Here is a 20151-nt window from a genome sequence, read left to right as displayed (position 1 = left end):
AGATATGTGGTTAATTGAAACCCAACCACCAAAGAACACCAGTATCCACGATCTAGTATTCAAATCCGTGTAAAAATAAGCTTGTCCCTCTTGCATTTCTTATACCTAACCCAAAGTCTCCCACAACATTTCCCTCCAATCCTTCCCATACCACCGCATTCTAATCTCCCATCACTATAATGCAAGCTCCTCTCCTTTTCCCATCTATCAGTTCCTGAATTTTATTATAGCATTCTTCAATCTCCTCATCTTGATGTTGGCTTGTTGGCATATACACTTGTATTATCACTAGATCTTCTCCTTTGCCCTTCAATCTCAACAACAATATTCTTTCATTGACATTTCTTACTCTTTCTACACTGTCTGTCATCTGTGGGCTCAGCAAAATTCCCACTCCATATTCACCACTCCTTTCTCCACCTGAATAAAAGATTTTGTATCCTCCACTCTGCAACTTCCCTCTTCCTTTCCACTTCATCTCACTCAAACCCAGGACATCCAACCTGTTCTTTTCTATTTCCCTTTTTGCATTCTCTAGATTTCCTGCTTTAAGTAACGTCAAAACATTCCAAGTACTAATTCTAATTTTATCTGCATGTGACCTTGATGTTTCCCCCTCCCAGAGAACCAGTTGAGAAGAAATGAGCTATTAAAATGAACTAGGAAAACAAAAAATGCAAAAAATAAAGAAGGTAGGAATTGAAAATATTAATGAAAAATGGAAATATCTATATTAAGATGGTTTACCAGGTGTAAAGAATATGAGGAAGAGTACCAATAATAGTGATACGTTAGGGTAAATGGGAAAAGATTAAGGGTTGGACTATGGAAGAGATAGTAAAATCATTAACATCCAGCAATTTTTTTTTTTTTTAGTAAAACAGCATTTCCATAACTCATATGTTTGATATCATATTTGAACAAATAGATTTTTTTTGCATCAAAATTCTCAGATTTTTGTTAACTACCATAATTTGCAGTGTAACTAAAATAAATGTTATAAGATATTAATAATTAACATATTAAGATTTAAGACAGTGATTTACAGGGCTGTTATTTTAAATTTGTAAACATTAAACTTTTGTATTTTTTAGTTGAGAATGTCAGTGTCCACATTGATACCAAATTTTATTACTATTCTTCAACATATTCCTGTGATATGAGTTTATATTTCAGAACAGATTGAAAATTTGATAATTTGTAAAAATTATTTTGAAGAAAACAGTAATTATTAATTTCTTTCTGACAGATATACCTATCAGTGAAATAAAAGATAAACTAACAATAAAAAAATTTAATATATTCTAAATGAGTTTCAGTTGTTTAATTATGTAATAGATATTAACAGATTTTTATCAGTTTCTTCTTTCAAATCACCACATTAATGTAAACTTTACATAAATAATTAATTCAGTTTTTTAACATATTTTGTCAACAATTGTCACAGTTTATTCTTTTCATAAAGAAATGAAAGCTTTATTAACTGCCAAATTTAATACATGATGTTTATTTTGAAAGTGGCTATTTTTGTGATTACATTAATGTGCCTGAAGGTAATAACTTACTTGAATTTTATCAATGATTTTATTTCTTTTAAACTTGCATAAAATGTGAAAAGCATGTTCATTTTTACTTCCTTGTACTACTTTCTTTACTTAAGGAAGTACTTCCTTTACTTCGTACAAGGAAGTATGTGATCACGAAAAATTTCGGTTTTCAGATTTCAACAGAAATATTCATTTTGACCATGGGTGAATCCATTTTGACTATTTTGGTGTGACATCTGTACGTATGTACGTTTGCGAAAATATATCTCACATAACTCAAAAACGATTAGCCGTAGGATGTTCAAATATTGGATTTAGGACTGTTGTAACATCTAGTTGTGCACCTCCCCTTTTGAATACAATTGACTGGATTAAAAGTGTCCAAAAAAGCTCAAAAATGGATTTTTAACTTTTTCTCAACTGCAATAATAAGCCCTCATTGAGAGCTTTTCAACGATATATCATAAGTGCTACTTATTTTGATTGATTTCAGAGTTATAGCCAAATCAATTTCTAATTAATGAAATATTTGGATCTTACAAGGGGAAGGCACATCGGTTCGAATTCAACTTTATCTCCTTTTTTTAACTTTTTTTTTAATTTAAATATATTGATTTATTAATAATTATTAACCTCTAATTGTAAAAAAATTAACAATAAATAATAATTCAATAATAACAATAAAAAAAATGAAAAAAATCAGAAGTTATTAGTGAAATAAAATTTTATATACTTTTTATTTTATTAAAAAATGTTTACAGAGGCTAATAATTATTAATAAATCAATATATTTAAATTAAAAAAAAAAAGTTAAAAAAAAAAATATATGTACATGAAGTTGGATTCGAAGCCATGAGTGCATGGTTACTCATGCTCTTTTTGTGACAAAATTACAGATATATTTGAGCCTACTATCAAAACAATTAATTTTCAAAGAATTATATGAAAATTCAGAAAAAGTTTCATTTCTAGATTCGTGAAGAATCTTGATGTGTTAAGTCAACAACAGAAGTGATTTAAAAAAGTCTCTGTTTCTATCCAAGGCTTGCTGTTAAGCCAATGAGCTAATTTGATTTCAACTTTGAATGTAATATTGGCATACTGTATCTTGGTCCTGTATCATTTTTGCCAGCCTGTTTCAAAATGTTTGGTTCCATTTTAAATTTCAAACATTACTATGCTTACTATCATTAACTAATTTTTTTTTTTATTGTGCTCATATTAAAATAGTTAGGGAAGTAGTTGTTTGTTGTGAAATAGTATAATTAAACTAATTGTATTTACCCATTCAATTTTTTTTCTTTTTTAATTTATGGTTATTGTTAATATCATGTTATTCAAATGTGCGATAGACAAGCTTGTAACTTTAATGTGCTAGATATAAAATTTGCATGATGTGCTTAACAATCCATTTTCATGTTGTGGTATTCTACCTCTGTGAGATAATTTGCAAACATTAATTTTGATCTTTGTTTACTGCTTTTATGTATTCTTTGTATCTATGGGTGAATATGCTATCCCATTACCTTTTTAAGTGCATGCACTGCAGTTTTGTAATGCAAAGTGAAAAAGTACAATGAATTTTTCAGTTATTTTCTTCATGATTCTGAAAGCAGCACAAATAATTTTTCTCCAAAAAATGTTACAAACTTTGATATATGTTAAACATTATTGATATATGCTAGCATATGTATTCATCACTTGTATGTAAGTCAGCTAATTTTATTACTTAATCTATTTTATTTTTTGCCAAAATTAATTTCTACTTGATTCTTTAATGAGAGATAAATTAAGTTTGTGCTAACACTGAAATGTAATCTGCAACTTAAACAAGATGTAATAGGTGAATAGTTATTGCAAACATAATTAACACTAAAAAATAAAAAAAATGGTTCACTTTAGAATGGAATTGTGCTTCCAAAGGATCTTTGTGAAGCAAAGCTGTATTAAAATTTCACCATATTAACAAATAACCAAACAAGTTTTGGGTTAGACAACAAAATGAACTTCTTACTATACGGTGGTTCCACCATTATATCTGAAACATCTTCGGATAGTTCACAGAAAGTAAAGAGACTGAAGTAATGAAAACTTTTACAGGGCAATATTCAAAATCCATTGAACTACTTCCAACAAATTATTGATGTTAAGAATGCAGGGTGCAGTTAATGGTATGCTGTAGGCACTTTTTTGTGACTAATGATCACAGCAGTCAGACCATTCTAAAAAAATTAAAAAAAAAAAACAAAAAATAAATTACAGAACTTACTAATGACTTAGCAGACATTGATAGCGACCATAATTTGGTGATAATGAAATGTAGATTGGGGTTTAAAAACCTGAAGAAAAGGTGTCAGATGAATTGGTGGAATTTAGAGAAGCTTGAGGAAGAGAAGGTAAAGAAGATTTTTGAGGAGGACATCGCAAGAGGTCTGAGTAAAAAAGATAAGGTAGAAAATGTAGAAGAAGAATGGGAGAATGTTAGAAAGGAAATTCTTAAATCAGCAGAAGCAAACTTAGGCGGAATAAAGAGAACTGGTAGAAAACCTTGGGTTTCAGATGATATATTGCAGCTGATGGATGAACGTAGAAAATATAAGAATGTTAGTGATGAAGAAAGTAAAAGGAACTATCGGCAATTAAGAAATGCTGTAAACAGGAAGTGCAAACTGGCGAAAGAAGAGTGGATTAAAGAAAAGTGTTCAGAAGTGGAAAGAGAAATGAACATTGGTAAAATGGACGGAGCATACAGGAAAGTTAAGGAAAATTTTGGGGTACATAAATTAAAATCTAATAATGTGTTAAACAAAGATGGTACACCAATATATAATACGAAAGGTAAAGTCGATAGATGGGTGGAATATATTGAACAGTTATACGGAGGAAATGAATTAGAAAATGGTGTTATAGAGGAAGAAGAGGAAGTTGAGGAGGATGAAATGGGAGAAACAATACTGAGATCTGAATTTAAGAGAGCATTAAAAGATTTAAATGGCAGTAAGGCTCCTGGAATAGACGGAATACCTGTAGAATTACTGCGGAGTGCAGGTGAGGAAGCGATTGATAGATTATACAAACTGGTGTGTAATATTTATGAAAAAGGGGAATTTCCGTCAGACTTCAAAAAAGTGTTATAGTAATGATACCAAAGAAAGCAGGGGCAGATAAATGTGAAGAATACAGAACAGTTAGTTTAACTAGTCATGCATCAAAAATCTTAACTAGAATTCTATACAGAAGAATTGAGAGGAGAGTGAAAGAAGTGTTAGGAGAAGACCAATTTGGTTTCAGGAAAAGTATAGGGACAAGGGAAGCAATTTTAGGCCTCAGATTAATAGTAGAAGGAAGATTAAAGAAAAACAAATCAACATACTTGGCGTTTATAGACCTAGAAAAGGCATTCGATAACGTAGACTGGAATAAAATGTTCAGCATTTTAAAAAAAATTAGGGTTCAAATACAGAGATAGAAGAACAATTGCTAACATGTACAGGAACCAAACAGCAACAGTAACAATTGAAGAATATAAGAAAGAAGCCATAATAAGAAAGGGAGTCTGACAAGGATGTTCCCTATCTCCGTTACTTTTTAATCTTTACATGGAACTAGCAGTTAATGATGTTAAAGAACAATTTAGATTCGGAGTAATAGTACAAGGTGAAAAGATAAAGATGCTATGATTTGCTGATGTATAGTAATTCTAGCCGAGAGTAAAAAGGATTTAGAAGAAACAATGAACGGCATAGATGAAGAACTATCGCAATGAAAATAAACAAGAACAAAACAAAAGTAATGAAATGTAGTAGAAATAACAAAGATGGACCACTAAATATGAAAATAGGAGGAGAAAAGATTATGGAGGTAGAAGAATTTTGTTATTTGGGAAGTAGAATTACTAAAGATGGACGAAGTAGGAGCGATATAAAATGCCGAATAGCACAAGCGAAACGAGCCTTCAGTAAAAAATATAATTTGTTTACATCAAAAATTAATTTAAATGTCAGGAAAAGATTTTTGAAAGTGTATGTTTGGAGTGTCGCTTTATATGGAAGTGAAACTTGGACAATCGGAGTATCTGAGAAGAAAAGATTAGAAGCTTTTGAAATGTGGTGCTATAGGAGAATGTTAAAAATCAGATGGGTGGATAAAGTGACAAATGAAGAGGTATTGTGACAAATAGATGAAGAAAGAAGCATTTGGAGAAATATAGTTAAAAGAAGAGACAAACTTATAGGCCACATACTAAGGCATCCTGGAATAGTCGCTTTAATATTGGAAGGACAGGTAGAAGGAAAAAATTGTGTAGGGAGGCCACGTTTGGAATATGTAAAACAAATTGTTAGGGATGTAGGATGTAGAGGGTATACTGAAATGAAACGACTAGCACTAGATAGGGAATCTTGGAGAGCTGCATCAAACCAGTCAAATGACTGAAGACAAAAAAAAAAAACTAATGACTTCAGACAATGAAGTGTAATAATTTGTTTTTAGATTGTATAACTGCTCTGCTTCTGGCTTGGTTTTGTAAGTTTACTTCTGCATTTTGAAATATTTAGAAGATTATGTTTAAATAACCATAAAAAGTTGTATTATAAAAAATAGTAGTACCTGGGTTGGGTACATAGATATAAGTAATGTGAAAATATCATAGTTTTATTCATAAAACATTATTTTCATTTTGATTTCTGAGGTTATTCTGAAGTGAAGTGGCAGATAAAGTAATTAAAAATAAGTTTTTATCACTTAATACACTGATTAAAAGATGATAAAAAAAATCAAAGCTTTATTGGTAATCTCTTATTTGGTTATTTTCAAAAGTAATAATGACAACTTTTTTGAAATTAATAAAAAAAATTCTTTACAGTGCATTTGTAATACCCGAAAGCTAATAAGAACAGAAGCAGTTATTCGAGATGATGATTGTATTATTATGTACTTTAAAGCTAATGTCAAACACTTCTGCAACGAAACTAAGATAACAGGTAATTAAAGTATAATTATCACTTGAATTCATTGTTGTAATTCAGTATGATGCTGGTCTAAATAATCATCATAAAAGTAAACTATACTCAAGTTAATAAGCAATAATTTTTATTTTAGAATTAAGTCCTACAGTTCTTTATGAGGAATGTATAATAAGACTTTTCTTATGTTGCTATCCACTTATGTAAAACTTATACTTTGTAATCTGATTAAAGTATAGTTGGTTTAGTAAAAAAAGAGGGTTATTTTTTTCAAGGTACGATCGGTCACGAAATTAAAACCACAGTGAAAATAAATTTTTTTTTATTTGTAACAAGTACTTATATAGTTACGCTATTTCTCTACATAGTCGCCACTCTGATTTAGACATTTGTCATAGCGTGGTACCAACTTTCCAATAATCTTGTCATAGAACGGAGCCACCTGTTTCCAGCCATGTTTCTATTCTGGTCTGCAGTTCGATGTCTGTGCCAAAATGTTGTCCTCCTAGCCAGCGTTTCATGTGAGCAAAGAAGTGAAAATCGGATGGAGCCAAGTCCGAGCTGTATGGTGGGTGATCGAACACTTCCCAACAAAAACGCTGCAGAAGCTTCTTTGTTACAGCTGCAGTGTGCGGCCGAGCATTGTCATGGAGAAAGACAATGCCTGATGACAACATTCCTCCCTGCTTATTCTGAATTGCCTTTCGTAGACGTTGAAAAGTCACGCAGTATGAGACTGCAGTGATGGTCGTGCCACGTTCCATGAATTCCACCAAGAAACCTCCATTCTAGTCCCAGAACACAGTAGCCATACACTTTCTGTTGGAGAAGGTTCGCTTGAACTTCTTTGGTTTACTGGGAGAATGAGAATGCATCCACTGTTTGGATTGTTCTGTTGTTTCTTCAGTTTCGAAATGGACCCATGTCTCGTCCCCTGTGACTGTTTAGTTCAAAAAATCTTCTCCTTCATTGTGGTAGTGCTGGAGAAACATTAGGGAGGCGTCCATCCTCATTGTTTTGTGATGGACAGACAGCATCTTGGGAACCCATCTCGCACACAGTTTGCGGTACTGAAGTCTCTCACTCACAATGGTGTAGAGAGCTGACCTTGAAATTTCAGGAAACGAATCACTCTATACAGAAATTGTGAACCGACGATTTTCTCGAATTGCCTCATCCACTCGCTCAACGAGATCATCGGTTGACACTCGCTTCCTTCCCCGACCGCCTGCATCATGAACATCTAAACGTCCTCCTTTAAAGTTCCTGCACCATTGTCGCACTTTGCTGTCACTCATTGAAGTTTCACCGAACACATTACTTATTCGTCGATGAATTTCAGCTGCATTACACACTCAGCCTGAAGAAATCGAATTACCGCACGCACTTCACAATTGGCGGGAGATGCTATTGTTGTAGACATGTTTACGTACTAACTGCGTGTTCAGAACTAAACGAAGTGACGCGGCGTGACTGAAGGCCATACTAGAGACGCTGCACAACACATATGCGCAAAGGTTCATCCGATTTTTGCGCGGGTTTCTATTTCGCGACCGATCGGACCTTGGAAAAAAATAACCCTTATACAAATTACAAGTATTGTTTAATTATAAATATTATTGTGATTGGTTGCCATTAAACTGTCATTACGTATTAGTATTAAAACATTTCTCTGCCTAGTAACACTGTGTAATTATAATAAATATTCATTACTTAATATTTGACTATTATTAATTAAAAACGTATTTTAATTAAATAACAAAAAACTTTACTTGTGATACTTATAAACTTATTTGTGCAATGAAAAGGTGGAATTTTTTATTATTAATTTTTTAATATAAAGTTATAATTAACATTTTTAATCTTGTAATTATTGCAAAAAGTGAATGAAAAAAATTTTCACAATGAATAACTTGAAAGGTAGTTAGATGTTTATTTGAAAGTCTAATATTCAAGATACCTTATTAAATTTAACAGCATATGCATATTAAAACAAATTAATGTCAACAAATTCTAAACTGTTTTCTAAAATCAGTATGAAATTCTACACCATTCAAAAACCTTTAAAACGATGTTTTAAAAAAAATTCCAGTAAATTGCTGTTGCAAAAGAATGATACATTAAATAAACAAAAGCATGATTTTTATATAGTCATACTCCTAATATTGGCTACATGGATATCAATTTACACAAATGATTAAGGCATTAATAAGGTTGGTTTTCACATGATGAATCTTAACTTTTATCTTTTTCTCAGGTTTGCCCCAGAGTTAAGAAAAGCTATTTTAAGATATACCATAATTTCAATGCAAAATATCCTAATTTAAAAACAAAAAATATATATATATGGATGTCAAATAATCGTCGTCTTGGTGTTGGCTCATGAATAAATAAACCTTTGTAATCTATATGTAATTATTTTTATTTTAATATGTAACTTATAAAAATTATTTTTTTAAGTTTGATGTAATATGATTGAACCATATATGTAATGTTACGTTGAGTCCATGAAGGCTATTGAAGAAGACTGGCTGAATGTAGTATGGAACTGGCTTAAATAGTGTATGGAGCCAAGTGAAGTGCTAAGAGCTGTGTGCATCTGAAATGAGATGTTTGAACTGATCGAAAGACCTTTAAATTTTAAAGGCCTTCTTAAATAAATTTTTAATAACATGCAATAAAAATGAGTCTGAATTATAAATATGCATGAAAAAATTCATTTCTGATTGAGTTTTCCAATGAACTGTTCATTCTGACCAACAAATAAAATCTTTTATTAAAACTTTAAAAAACACATTTTTTAATAATTAAAGACATATATTGATGTGCCTTAAGAAATAGTAATTATTGTGAAAATATTAGTATCATAAAAAGTGATATAAATTATTTTCTACTACTAGAATGTATTTCAGTTAATTATTTATGAACTTAAATATTACTTTACAGACTAGCCACTATTCCTTTCTCACACATGCCTGCCTTTTATTTCCAAGTAACTAACCTGCTTAAAGTTCAGTAACAGTTTCAGTTATTTATCTGTTCAAATTAACCAAGCACTAAACCCAGTTCAATGGTGTTATTATGTTTATGGATTTTTAGAAATCTAATTGGTCTTACAGTTAACATAAAATTAATATTTATTGAAATGTGTCCATATAAAATTAATAACACTTTTATTCACACATTTTTCACAATGTGATTTTTTCATAATTTACTGTTTCAGAAAAAATTTCCAACGTTGCCTAAAATGTATTAATTTCTGTATTAAGTAACAACAGCAAAACTGATTTTTAATGAAATTTGCATAGAGCTTAATCTTACCCAGTCATGGGTAAGAGTATCTACAGGCAATCGTTTGCCTTAAATATTCATAAAGGAGTGACAGTTTCTTTCATAAATTTTTTTTTTGGGGGGTTTATCTCATTGGATGTGTTTAAACAAAATAGCTAAAACGAAGTTTCTTTATTTTACTTTTTTTCTTTATTTTGTTTATTTCTTTTTGGCTATTTTTCTACAAAATAAAATATTCAAACAATCTTTACAAATTTTAAATAGTATTTTACCCTGTTGTTAATCAAAAATAATTTTTTTCATGATTTATTATCCACTTGGAATATTTAAGATTTATTTAAAATCTTTCAATGATTTAAAAAAGCTCAAATGAAAGAATCAGTGGAACAAAAATTGATCATAATTTTGTATTTATGATAATTTATTTTTCTTATAATTTCCTCTAATTTAAAAAAAAATATTTACCACTTCTATGAGAAGGTACCAGTAATACAATGTAGCTGTTAATCTTTTACATAAATACAAAGTAAAAATCATTCATCACAGAATATCTTCAATACTTCCTTTTCGGGAGATTTTGCTACTTTTGTGCTTAAATTTTAAACACTTGCTAAGATAATGTTTATAAAAACCACTCTTAGAGAATAAACTCATTTTTTAGTGTAATACCTGCTACTGAAAATAAAAACAGCAAATAGTTCATATGGAATATCTAGAATTCTTCATATGAACTTTCGTTTTTTAGAAATAAAGGATCTTCTCAGCTAGAATTTTCATTTGTTTTTTTCTTTTTTTTGTTCAATAATGTTTATTATAATTTACTGTGAAAACAAAATGAACAAGTAATGTGTGTTTTTTTAATTACAAACAGAAGTTTTTGAACATAAAACCATAAGCTGATAAGTTTTTAAGCCAACAAACTAATATTTTGACATTCACAAAACATTTAATATTTGTCAGATATATAGTAAGGATGGGGTTACATGGTGGCCATTGCAAAGGAGCTGGTGATGCTTGTGAGCTCTGATCAATTCAATGGCCTGTAAATTGTTCATTTAGAAAATTGCACACTCAAACAGTAAAATAAGGTGAATGAAAGGGCAAGGGGGGAGCATCATCTTGCTGCACTTATCAACAGTTAAATTGGCAACAGCAACATATGTTTAAACTAGTGTCTTCTCTTGTCTGCAGTACAGTATGTTTTTACTATTGTCAGAAACAAATGCACGCTTCTTCTGATCAAGAATCGTTACTGTATGAAGTAGGTCGTTGTTATAGCATTCATGATTTGTGGCATTATTTGTCCCATGAGTTGTTTCAGTACCCAAACATAGGTCACCAACCACTCTCAACATTGTAACTATGTCTGCTCATACCAGTCATGGGCAAAACTGAAACAAGAGAGTGAGTGACTGTGTGACTAAGAACAGGAATACAAACTGCAAGAAATAAATTATTTCTTAGGAACTTTCAAAACAGTAGAACATGTCAATTGCAATGAGGGGCATAAGAACATCTAGGACATACTGTAATTTTTCTATCTAAAATTGCTCTTTATAAATACTGTAACAAGACCAGGATAACAGACCTTAGTAATGGATTCCTACCAATTAAGAAGAAAGTATTAGAAAATAAAATAAGGAAGAAATCCAGAAAAGGGCTAAAAGAAACCTCATTAGTAAAGCTAACAGGTTCATTTAACAATCGTCTTTTGTAATGCTGTCCACTGTCACACCTAAACAGATGTTGTTCCATGAGAAGAATTACCAAACCAAGGTAGGAATTTCATGGGAATGTGTGAGGGTGGACAATCATTCTCAAGCTTCGAATTGGATCCGATTTGGCAGTTAAAGAGGGTAGGAGTATAAATACTCCAGGAAAGATCAGTCTAAGCGAGACATTATGATGTCAGTTTGCGAGATGAGAGTCTACGAGTTGTCAGTCTGCGAGAGAGTGCTAAGCAAGGAGTTATTATGCGAGTTCAGTGAAAGAGTGAATTTCTAGTGAATTAAGTTCGACGTGATTAGGGTGACGTTACAAGTAATTCCAGTAAGTTACTGTTAGTAAGTGGAAGAGATAATGTACTAAATTTCATTCATAAATTGTTAGGATAGTTTTATTTGTAAACAGCAAAGGCATTTATAGTGAAAGAACTTCATACTTGTCTTATGTATTGTACTATTGTTGTTAATGCAAGAATAGTGGTTAAAAGTGTTATACTAATAACACAATACAAGTTTAACATTAGCAAGACTAGTGGTCAAGCTAAATCTTTTACCGATAGGACTGAATTATATTTAACTACCTGTAGTTAATAAAATCCTGATAATTAAAATAAATCCTGACATCCTGATAAAATAATAAATCCTGACAATTACTTTAAATTCTATTTGTATGTAATCACTGTTTATTATTATTATATTATTGCTGTGGTTGTGATTATTATGGTTATTATTTGTTTTATGATTATTGTTTACTATTATTATTATTGATTTGTCTTGTTTTACAGATGTTTTTAAACCAATAAATTGTAATTATATAAACATTTTCAATTGTCAATCTCTCAATATTCTGATTGAGCTGCGAACACATGACAAAACTTACACTATCATATGATTGTATTTCACTATTACTGTTATATTTACTTGATGTTTTTTTCAGTTTATATTCAACTTATGTTCAGCTTTCAAGAATAAGTGAATTTCATGTACTAAAAAATATTATTATACTTTACTTTATATTATTTCAGCTATTAAAGAGCATACAGTAAGGGTGAGTGTTAATTCAAAAGGAATTGGATCAGAATGCAATGCAAGACTTATTGAATACTTATCTCACTTATTAAATGCATCAGTTACATCTTTTACTATTACTAAGGTAATTATATTAATTTCTCTTCATATTTAAAATTTACGATAATTAAAAACATTATATTATTTATTTAATTATTGTATTTAAAGAATTTGTATTAATAATTATGAGTATAGTTTTTTAAATTATTTTTTATTGATTAAGAATAGTCTCTTTTTCATGTCTAAGGCTTGTAAAATAAATTTGCTTTGATAAGTGTTAACATCTAATCAACCACAAGTTTCCATTAAAAATATACTTATCTTTCTTCTAACCTCTAGTAATGTGAACATTTTTCAAGACTATATTGGTTTTCTTTTTGACATCATAAAATCTTAATAATATTGTAATGTTGCTTTAAATGCTTAGAAAACAAGTTGCTCTTCTGATCTGTTTTGTATCCCAGAGTGGTATGCTAAATTATTTCATTACATGAATTTTATTAGACTTAAGATAGAGGAATAAAAATGTTATACTTTGTTAACATGTAATGTTACTTATGATAAAAATATCCTGATAATTAAATTTTCATTGATTGATAATAACATTGATGATAATTGCAATTTATATAGTATTGTAGTAAACATGCTTTCATTATTTACAGGGTTATAACATAAAATAATAATATGTATTATGAACGTTATAATACATTTCTGAAAGAAAAATTCCAGTTACCCCTGATTTTATTGTTATGATCCGTGTTGTTATAGCATACATTCTTTCTTATTCATATTAATTGTAGTGTAAAGTAAATAAGATCTAATCAATAAATTATCAGTCAAGTCATCACTACAACCAATGCTGCAAATTTTTCATTGTGTATTAATATACCTAAAAAATAAATATAGTTTCAAATTAAAAAGTAGAAATCAGTTTTACGACGAAATTATAATAGAAATAACTAATCAGATTATATTTACTGATATCAGCAGAAGAATTACATTACAAATTTTATTTTATTCAGTAAAATAGATGAAATTAAAGTTTGACCAAGTTACTGCACATTGATAATACTCAATAACCCATCTTCAAGTATTATGTCATTTGTTGATTGGATTGCTTTCTTACAGGGACTTCGAAGTAAGTTGAAAACTGTAATTCTTGGAAATACAACATTAGTAGTATCAAAAATAATTTCAAAATTTGAAAAGGAAGTTTATAGAAAGTAAGTACAAGTTAAATTTTAAAATAAGCAACACACATAAACTGCTAATTAATAAACTAAAATGTAAATAAACAATGCAATAAAACAATCAACCAGTCAAAATTATCATGAATTAATTTCTCTGCTCACAATGTGATAGCTGTCAAACATATTATAGAAGCGCATTTGCAAACAAGGAGATAAATAATGGATGAGGTAACATAACCATTACATACACACAGCACACTTGTTGGTTCTACTTTTAAATGGAAGCTTAGAATATAGGAATCCTGTCTGATTTAAGGAGAAATTTGAATGGCTATATCATTGCTTAATTTAATAATTATAAACAATAGTTATATAAACATTATACTAACATTTTATCTTGAACAAAATGTACTTAAGTAAGCCTATTTTTTCCATATTAGTTCTAATGGCACTTTTCTGAATTTTAAAAACAGTTTGTAAATTTAAATATAACAGAATTGCTCATTAAAAAAAAATCACAATATTTAAGCATCATCACCATTGGTTTTGAATTCATAACCTCTATATCTGCAAATGAATATATTACTGGCTCAGCTATTATAAAATTTTAATACATTCTGAATCATTTTAACATCTGATACTAAAGGATAAATGAAACACAGATCAGTTTATATTCCATTACTGTACTTCATTTAATCAGTCTGGCTTTATGAATTATTGTTTGTTATTAACATAAATTAATTAAAATAAGCTTTAATAAAAAAAAATTAATTAAATCATCATGTTCATCTTTTTTCAAAAGTAAATTTAAAACAAGGTATGAAATGAAACTATATTTTAGTTACAGAGTGGAATGTTGTGTAGGTTTTTGCAATACACAAGCAAATATGTGAGAAGGAAATTAATATAAAATTCAAGTATTCCATTTTGAATGGCTAATTTTTATACAGCTACAGAGAACCCTTAAATATAAGAGAACTATTTGATTAAACAAGTAATTTACAGAAAGCAACCACAGAATATTTTAAGGAAAAAACAAGTGACCCCTATTAATACATAATAAACCATGTGTTTAATGATGACAAAAAATTATCATAATATACCACAGTATTTAATTTAAGTACTTATAAGTACACAGCTTTCCTTAAGGCCTAATCCTGCAACTCCTACTTTTCCTCATAAATTATCAAAAAGTTTTCTGTGACATACATTTCTATCTCATTAACCATAAAATATTTTCCTTTAAAGGAATGAAAATACTCATGAATATGAATTAAAAATTATAAAAGCAACATTCATGTTCAAATCATAGCTTAAAAATTCCATCAAAGATTAGGACTAAATTAATAAAAGATTATTCTAAATTGCATAATATATTGTAAAGATTCATTCATTCAGATAGTGAGAATCAACAATGTTCTAGAGCAGATTGTGATGCTCATGAATTCTGAAAAATATGTCAAAAATGAATTCTTTGTTGAAGCTGGTAAAAATAAATAAATAAAAAGGTTAAACAAACCACAATTAAGTTATTCATTACTAAAACAAAGCAGTAGATTTTACTTTTGTCTGAGTAATTCTGTCTTCATACATTTACTTTACTGTTTAAATGATACGAATTTATATGAGAGCAGTTTTCTAATATCAATTATGCCAAGTGCTACAGTGCTTAAGAATTGAAAAAAATTTTGTGTGAATTTAGTTCCATTTCATAACACTGCATCAGAAAAATCTGTATAAAGGAAATATGCATATTTTCTACATTTTCTGAAAACAAACCTTACTCATCTTCAGCAGGAAAATATTGCAGAAATAACATATTACATGTACCTGGATTTCAAGTGTAGAATTATACAGTACAGTTTGAACTTAACATTATCTTTATTGTATACAAAACATAATTACAAAGAAATGTGAATTTGAGCATAAGATTATAAAGTGTATACCTATATAAATTTTTTTTCAAACATTTTTTCTGTGTGTTGAAATATAATTAATCATTCATAATTTATAAAACACGAGATCCATCTCTCAGATGATGGATCTGAGAGATTCGAAAATGCCTTATTAACTTGAAGAACAAGATCTGACATTTACATGAGAAAGGATTTTTAAAGGTTAACTTGATTGAAGGTAGATCAATCTTACTTTGTATATGTGTGGTGGTGGTGGTGGTTTATATAAATTATGAATTATTAAATATATATATATATATATATATATATGTGTGTGTGTGTGTGTGTGTGTGTGTGTGTGTGTGTGTGTGTGTGTGTGTGTGTGTGTGTGTGGTGCACACACATGCATGAGAGACCATGCTATTAAAGAGTAGAAGGATAAAACAAGAATATTCTCTAATCATTTTCCTAATACTCAAATTTTACTAACTGAAGTCTTTTTCACCAAGTACATTCCTGCTAGACCAACTAAGGTTCCATTATTGAAATAGTTTTCAGAGGATAGCCTGAAAGGGAGTACAGCTGGGAAAACAATGCAACAATTGGTATCTTCTAACAGATGAACCATCTAAAATCTTCACAAACATCTACAATCAAAAAATAAAAAAGGATCAGAACACAATCCTACAGTCTGACCACTCAAACAATATGTGTCTCATCAAAATCGCCATTCCATAAGAACCATCCAGAAGCAAGAGTCAAAGTTATTATCTTAGGCATTCATTCATAAACTATGACCCCTCCATCAAGTTTGTTATTTAACAAAAAACCTAACAAGTCAATAAACCATGCACACTTTGAGCATTTTTTATGTTATCAAGTAACCTGTTCTACAAATAACATACCTTTACAAAAAATGATATATTTTAAGTTGTTTGATGATTGGAAATGACCAATATTTATAATACGTACATGTACAATACCAATTATTTCAATGTTGTACATCTACTATAAACATAATCTGACTGAATATACTCTTTGGTTGACCTGATTTAAGAGTAGAATATAACAATGATGACGTTAAATTTCTTAATTTCTTTAATTACAATGATGCCAGTCCCGTCACAGTATGCCAGTCTCATCACAGTCCCATCTTAATCAGTACTAATCATAGTACTGACTAATATTATCATTTAATTTTAATTATTTAAGGGAGATTTAAAATATTATTTTGTAAAATGCCTATTGCATGTTAATATACCCTCACACAACTGCTATTTTTAAATTTAAAAAAAAATATTTTTATTAATTAAATATAAATTTTTTGACTATTTCCTTTTTTTTCAGTCATCCAGAACCTGAAAATATAGCAAAAATACGACTGAAAGGGTGAAATAAAGGCAATAATCAGAAATATCTTACACCTGTTTGTTCTACATATAAAACAACTATGAAGCTATCTAACACTGTTTATTCTCAATTTCTCAAACTTGTAATATTTTAAGTCAAAACTATGATAAAGTATTGGTATAAAAATGGCAACCTCTAAAACACTATTATATTTACGTATTTTTTAACTTTCTTATAACACCATGGAGCTTGTACTCAGTGTTATTGTTAGTGGAACTAATTATAGTCACTGGTAGTTCAAATTTATTCTAAAAAATCTAATTAATTTTTAAAACTAAATAAAGTGATACACAAACATGCACTACCCTGCTGTTATTTATGTTAACACTATCCAAACTGTTTCAGTAAGTAGTTAGATACAAAAAATAGTCAAAATAGCCAAAACCCCCTCTTAATAATTTTGTTTTTCAAAAATAATGTGTACTGATAATATGAATCATCAGTATACTTACAGTACAGCAAAAGAAATAAATTCTAAAAAACTATTGTTCTATAAAACATTTATAAAAAGTTCTTACATAGTAAACTTAGATGGCAATTACAATGGTTAAACTATCATCAGTAAATACTATAAAAAAGTATATATAAAAAATTATGTATTAAAGTAAATGGAAAAAAAGAAGAAATAATAATAAACAAAATTAACTGGTAACTAAACACTACTTAATTTTTTTTTTGCAAAAAACTTTTTCACATTGTCATCGCTCAGAAAAAAACATATAACAAAACAAACACTAAAACTAGATTCAAGCACCCGGATATGATATTTATATGGTAAACAAATAAATAGGCAGAAAATTCATTCATTAAAAGTGAAATAAAACCACTGTGAATACAACATTAAAAAGGTAAATTAAAATAACGAAATCAACAACTGGCATATGCCAAATGGTATACACAGATGATAAGGACTGTATGAATAATCAAATTTTGAATCAAGATGCACATGCTGCATAACAGATTCAATTCACAAGGATGTAGTGCATAGTTAGTTGGCAGTCGTAGCAAGCACAAATGGATGCAACTGTTTGAGCCATCAGGTATCCATGAGTGAGCCTAATGTGTCTTATTCGCAAATGGCAAATAATAACTTCTCATAACTGTTATTCCTACAAGAGCTTCAGGGTGACACACTGCCTTTAACTGGTTGAAGTTTATTTCATTGATGGTAGGATTCCATTCACTCTGCGTCTCATCCCAAACCACACTTTAGAAAACTGACAAGATCATTCGAAACAATGCGATTAATGAAAGGAGGCTGTAAACAAGCCCCTTTTACTGCACAATCAGTGCGCTCATTGCCTGAAATTCCAATTAGACTGGGGATCTAGTACAAGCTCACAGTTGTATTACTTTAATAATTTGTGAAATAACACACTGAATTTCACAGACAACAGGGTGTCGAGTACAGGTCACTAATGGTTAGTGGCTTGCAAGGCAGTCATGAAATCAGAACAGAGAAGTATGTGTCGGAATGTTGGGCTAAGTACGTTTAAGGCCTTGTTAATCGCAAACAGCTCTGTGATGAAAATGTTGGCGATACTGGGAAGGACAAAGATGGATATCCTACAACTACAAAAGCACAACCAACAGAATTATTGTTGTGTGTAGAGCCATCTGTATAGACTATAGCATCTGGATTCACACTGTTTACTATTAAAAAAACCTGTTTAGTAAGAAAACCGGATTCGTGTCCTTTTTTGATATTGACCAAAGATAAATCAGTAATGCATGAGAGAAAAGGCTGCTAAAGGTAATAACATTTAGTAACAAGAGGTACTGGAGGGAACTGTATATTTAGAGCTAAGAAAAGGTGCTGAACTCAGTTGCATAGCGGAACAGTATATCTCAGATATCCTGATATCGATTAAGATGCGGGTTAGAGAATACCATATCAAAATTTGCATTTTAAGAGATAAAACTCTTATCCTGCCTAGTTTTTATAAACATTTTACCTTCACCTCCTTTAATGACTAATGTTAGTTCAAACCACAATCATAAAAATCTAACCCACGTGCATGGTTTAACTGGTTTACCATGCAAAAGCAGATACATTTCGTTTTCTCCAGAGAAAACTTAAATCAGTCCTTTTACACCAGGATTCTAAACGGGTTATTATATTTTAGAGAAGCCTCTCACTAATAGCTAAAGTTCTACATGCTATGTAAATTGAAAAATAATCTACAAATAAAAAACACATAACAGGTTTTTGACGTAAATAAAGTAACACTTCTCTGTGGTGCTGTCACACCACAGAGAAGTGTTACTTTACCTCCCAACTCGAATTTGAAAGGACCACTACTGAGGAAATCCCTGATAAATGCAATGAAATTTCCTTGTATACCCCATTCATGCAGTGTACTTAGGGTTCCTGTACTCCAAGCAGTGTCATAAGCCTTATGCATATCAAAACATACAGCAATGAGGCATAGGTGAAGTAGGAAGGCGTTTTGAATGACAGATTGAAGGGCAACCACATGATCGATAGATGATCTGCCTTGGCGGAAACCACATTGTTCGAGTATAGTCAGTGAGTTTCTGTCGAAGTACCAAACTAGACGACAGTTTAGCTTTCGTTCCATAACCTTCCACAGGGCACTGGTGAAGGAGTTAGGACGATAACTTGTGGGGCATGTTTATCATTACCAGGTTTCAGTACAGGAATCAATGGTTCTGACCAAGAATCTGGAAACACCTGATCAGAGAACATTGTAATAGAGATACAAAAAAGATGTCGTTGTACAGTAACTGGGAGGTGCGATAACAAGCCAAGCCTGATATCATTTCTGGGGGAAGTGTCACTAGAATTATTATTCAAGGCATACCTTAGCTCATTTTAAGAAAAGGGTATATTTAATTCATTTTGCGAGTGTCCAGTCATCAACGAGATATTTCCTACTGCAACTTATATCTCACAAACTCAGGACAGTGTGATGATGTAAATGAAACTGCCTAAACGAACTTCCAAATGTGTTAACCAGATCAATTGGCGAGATAACAAGGATTTTTTAAGTCCATTGTCTGCGGTGACTGTATCGATCCAGACGTGGCCCGAACCTTTC

The 20151-nt window shown here is 30.3% G+C and overlaps 1 protein-coding gene across 1 annotated transcript; it reads left to right on the top strand.

Moving 5' to 3' along the window:
• The first annotated feature begins 1349 nt into the window (after window positions 1-1349).
• Window positions 1350-17393, top strand: LOC142321026 (uncharacterized). The gene is made up of 5 exons (XM_075359019.1): window positions 1350-1553; window positions 6412-6529; window positions 12552-12679; window positions 13723-13817; window positions 17027-17393. Exons 1-5 carry the CDS (start codon window positions 1500-1502, stop codon window positions 17070-17072), a joined length of 441 nt encoding a protein of 146 aa, XP_075215134.1. The 5' UTR covers window positions 1350-1499; the 3' UTR covers window positions 17073-17393.
• Window positions 17394-20151: the final 2758 nt, after the last annotated feature.

The sequence above is a fragment of the Lycorma delicatula genome, chromosome 3 (genome assembly GCF_047948215.1).
Source record: "Lycorma delicatula isolate Av1 chromosome 3, ASM4794821v1, whole genome shotgun sequence".
NCBI lineage: Eukaryota > Metazoa > Arthropoda > Insecta > Hemiptera > Fulgoridae > Lycorma > Lycorma delicatula.
This window is presented reverse-complemented; position numbering and strand designations above follow the sequence as displayed.

Excerpts from the sequence above, each read along its gene's own strand:
- LOC142321026 (XM_075359019.1), top strand. The coding sequence starts at position 1,500 with ATGATGTTTATTTTGAAAGTGGCTATTTTTGTGATTACATTAATGTGC. Across the intron at positions 12,680-13,722 it reads CATCTTTTACTATTACTAAG|GGACTTCGAAGTAAGTTGAA; the intron begins GTAATTATATTA and ends GCTTTCTTACAG. Across the intron at positions 13,818-17,026 it reads GAAAAGGAAGTTTATAGAAA|TCATCCAGAACCTGAAAATA; the intron begins GTAAGTACAAGT and ends CTTTTTTTTCAG.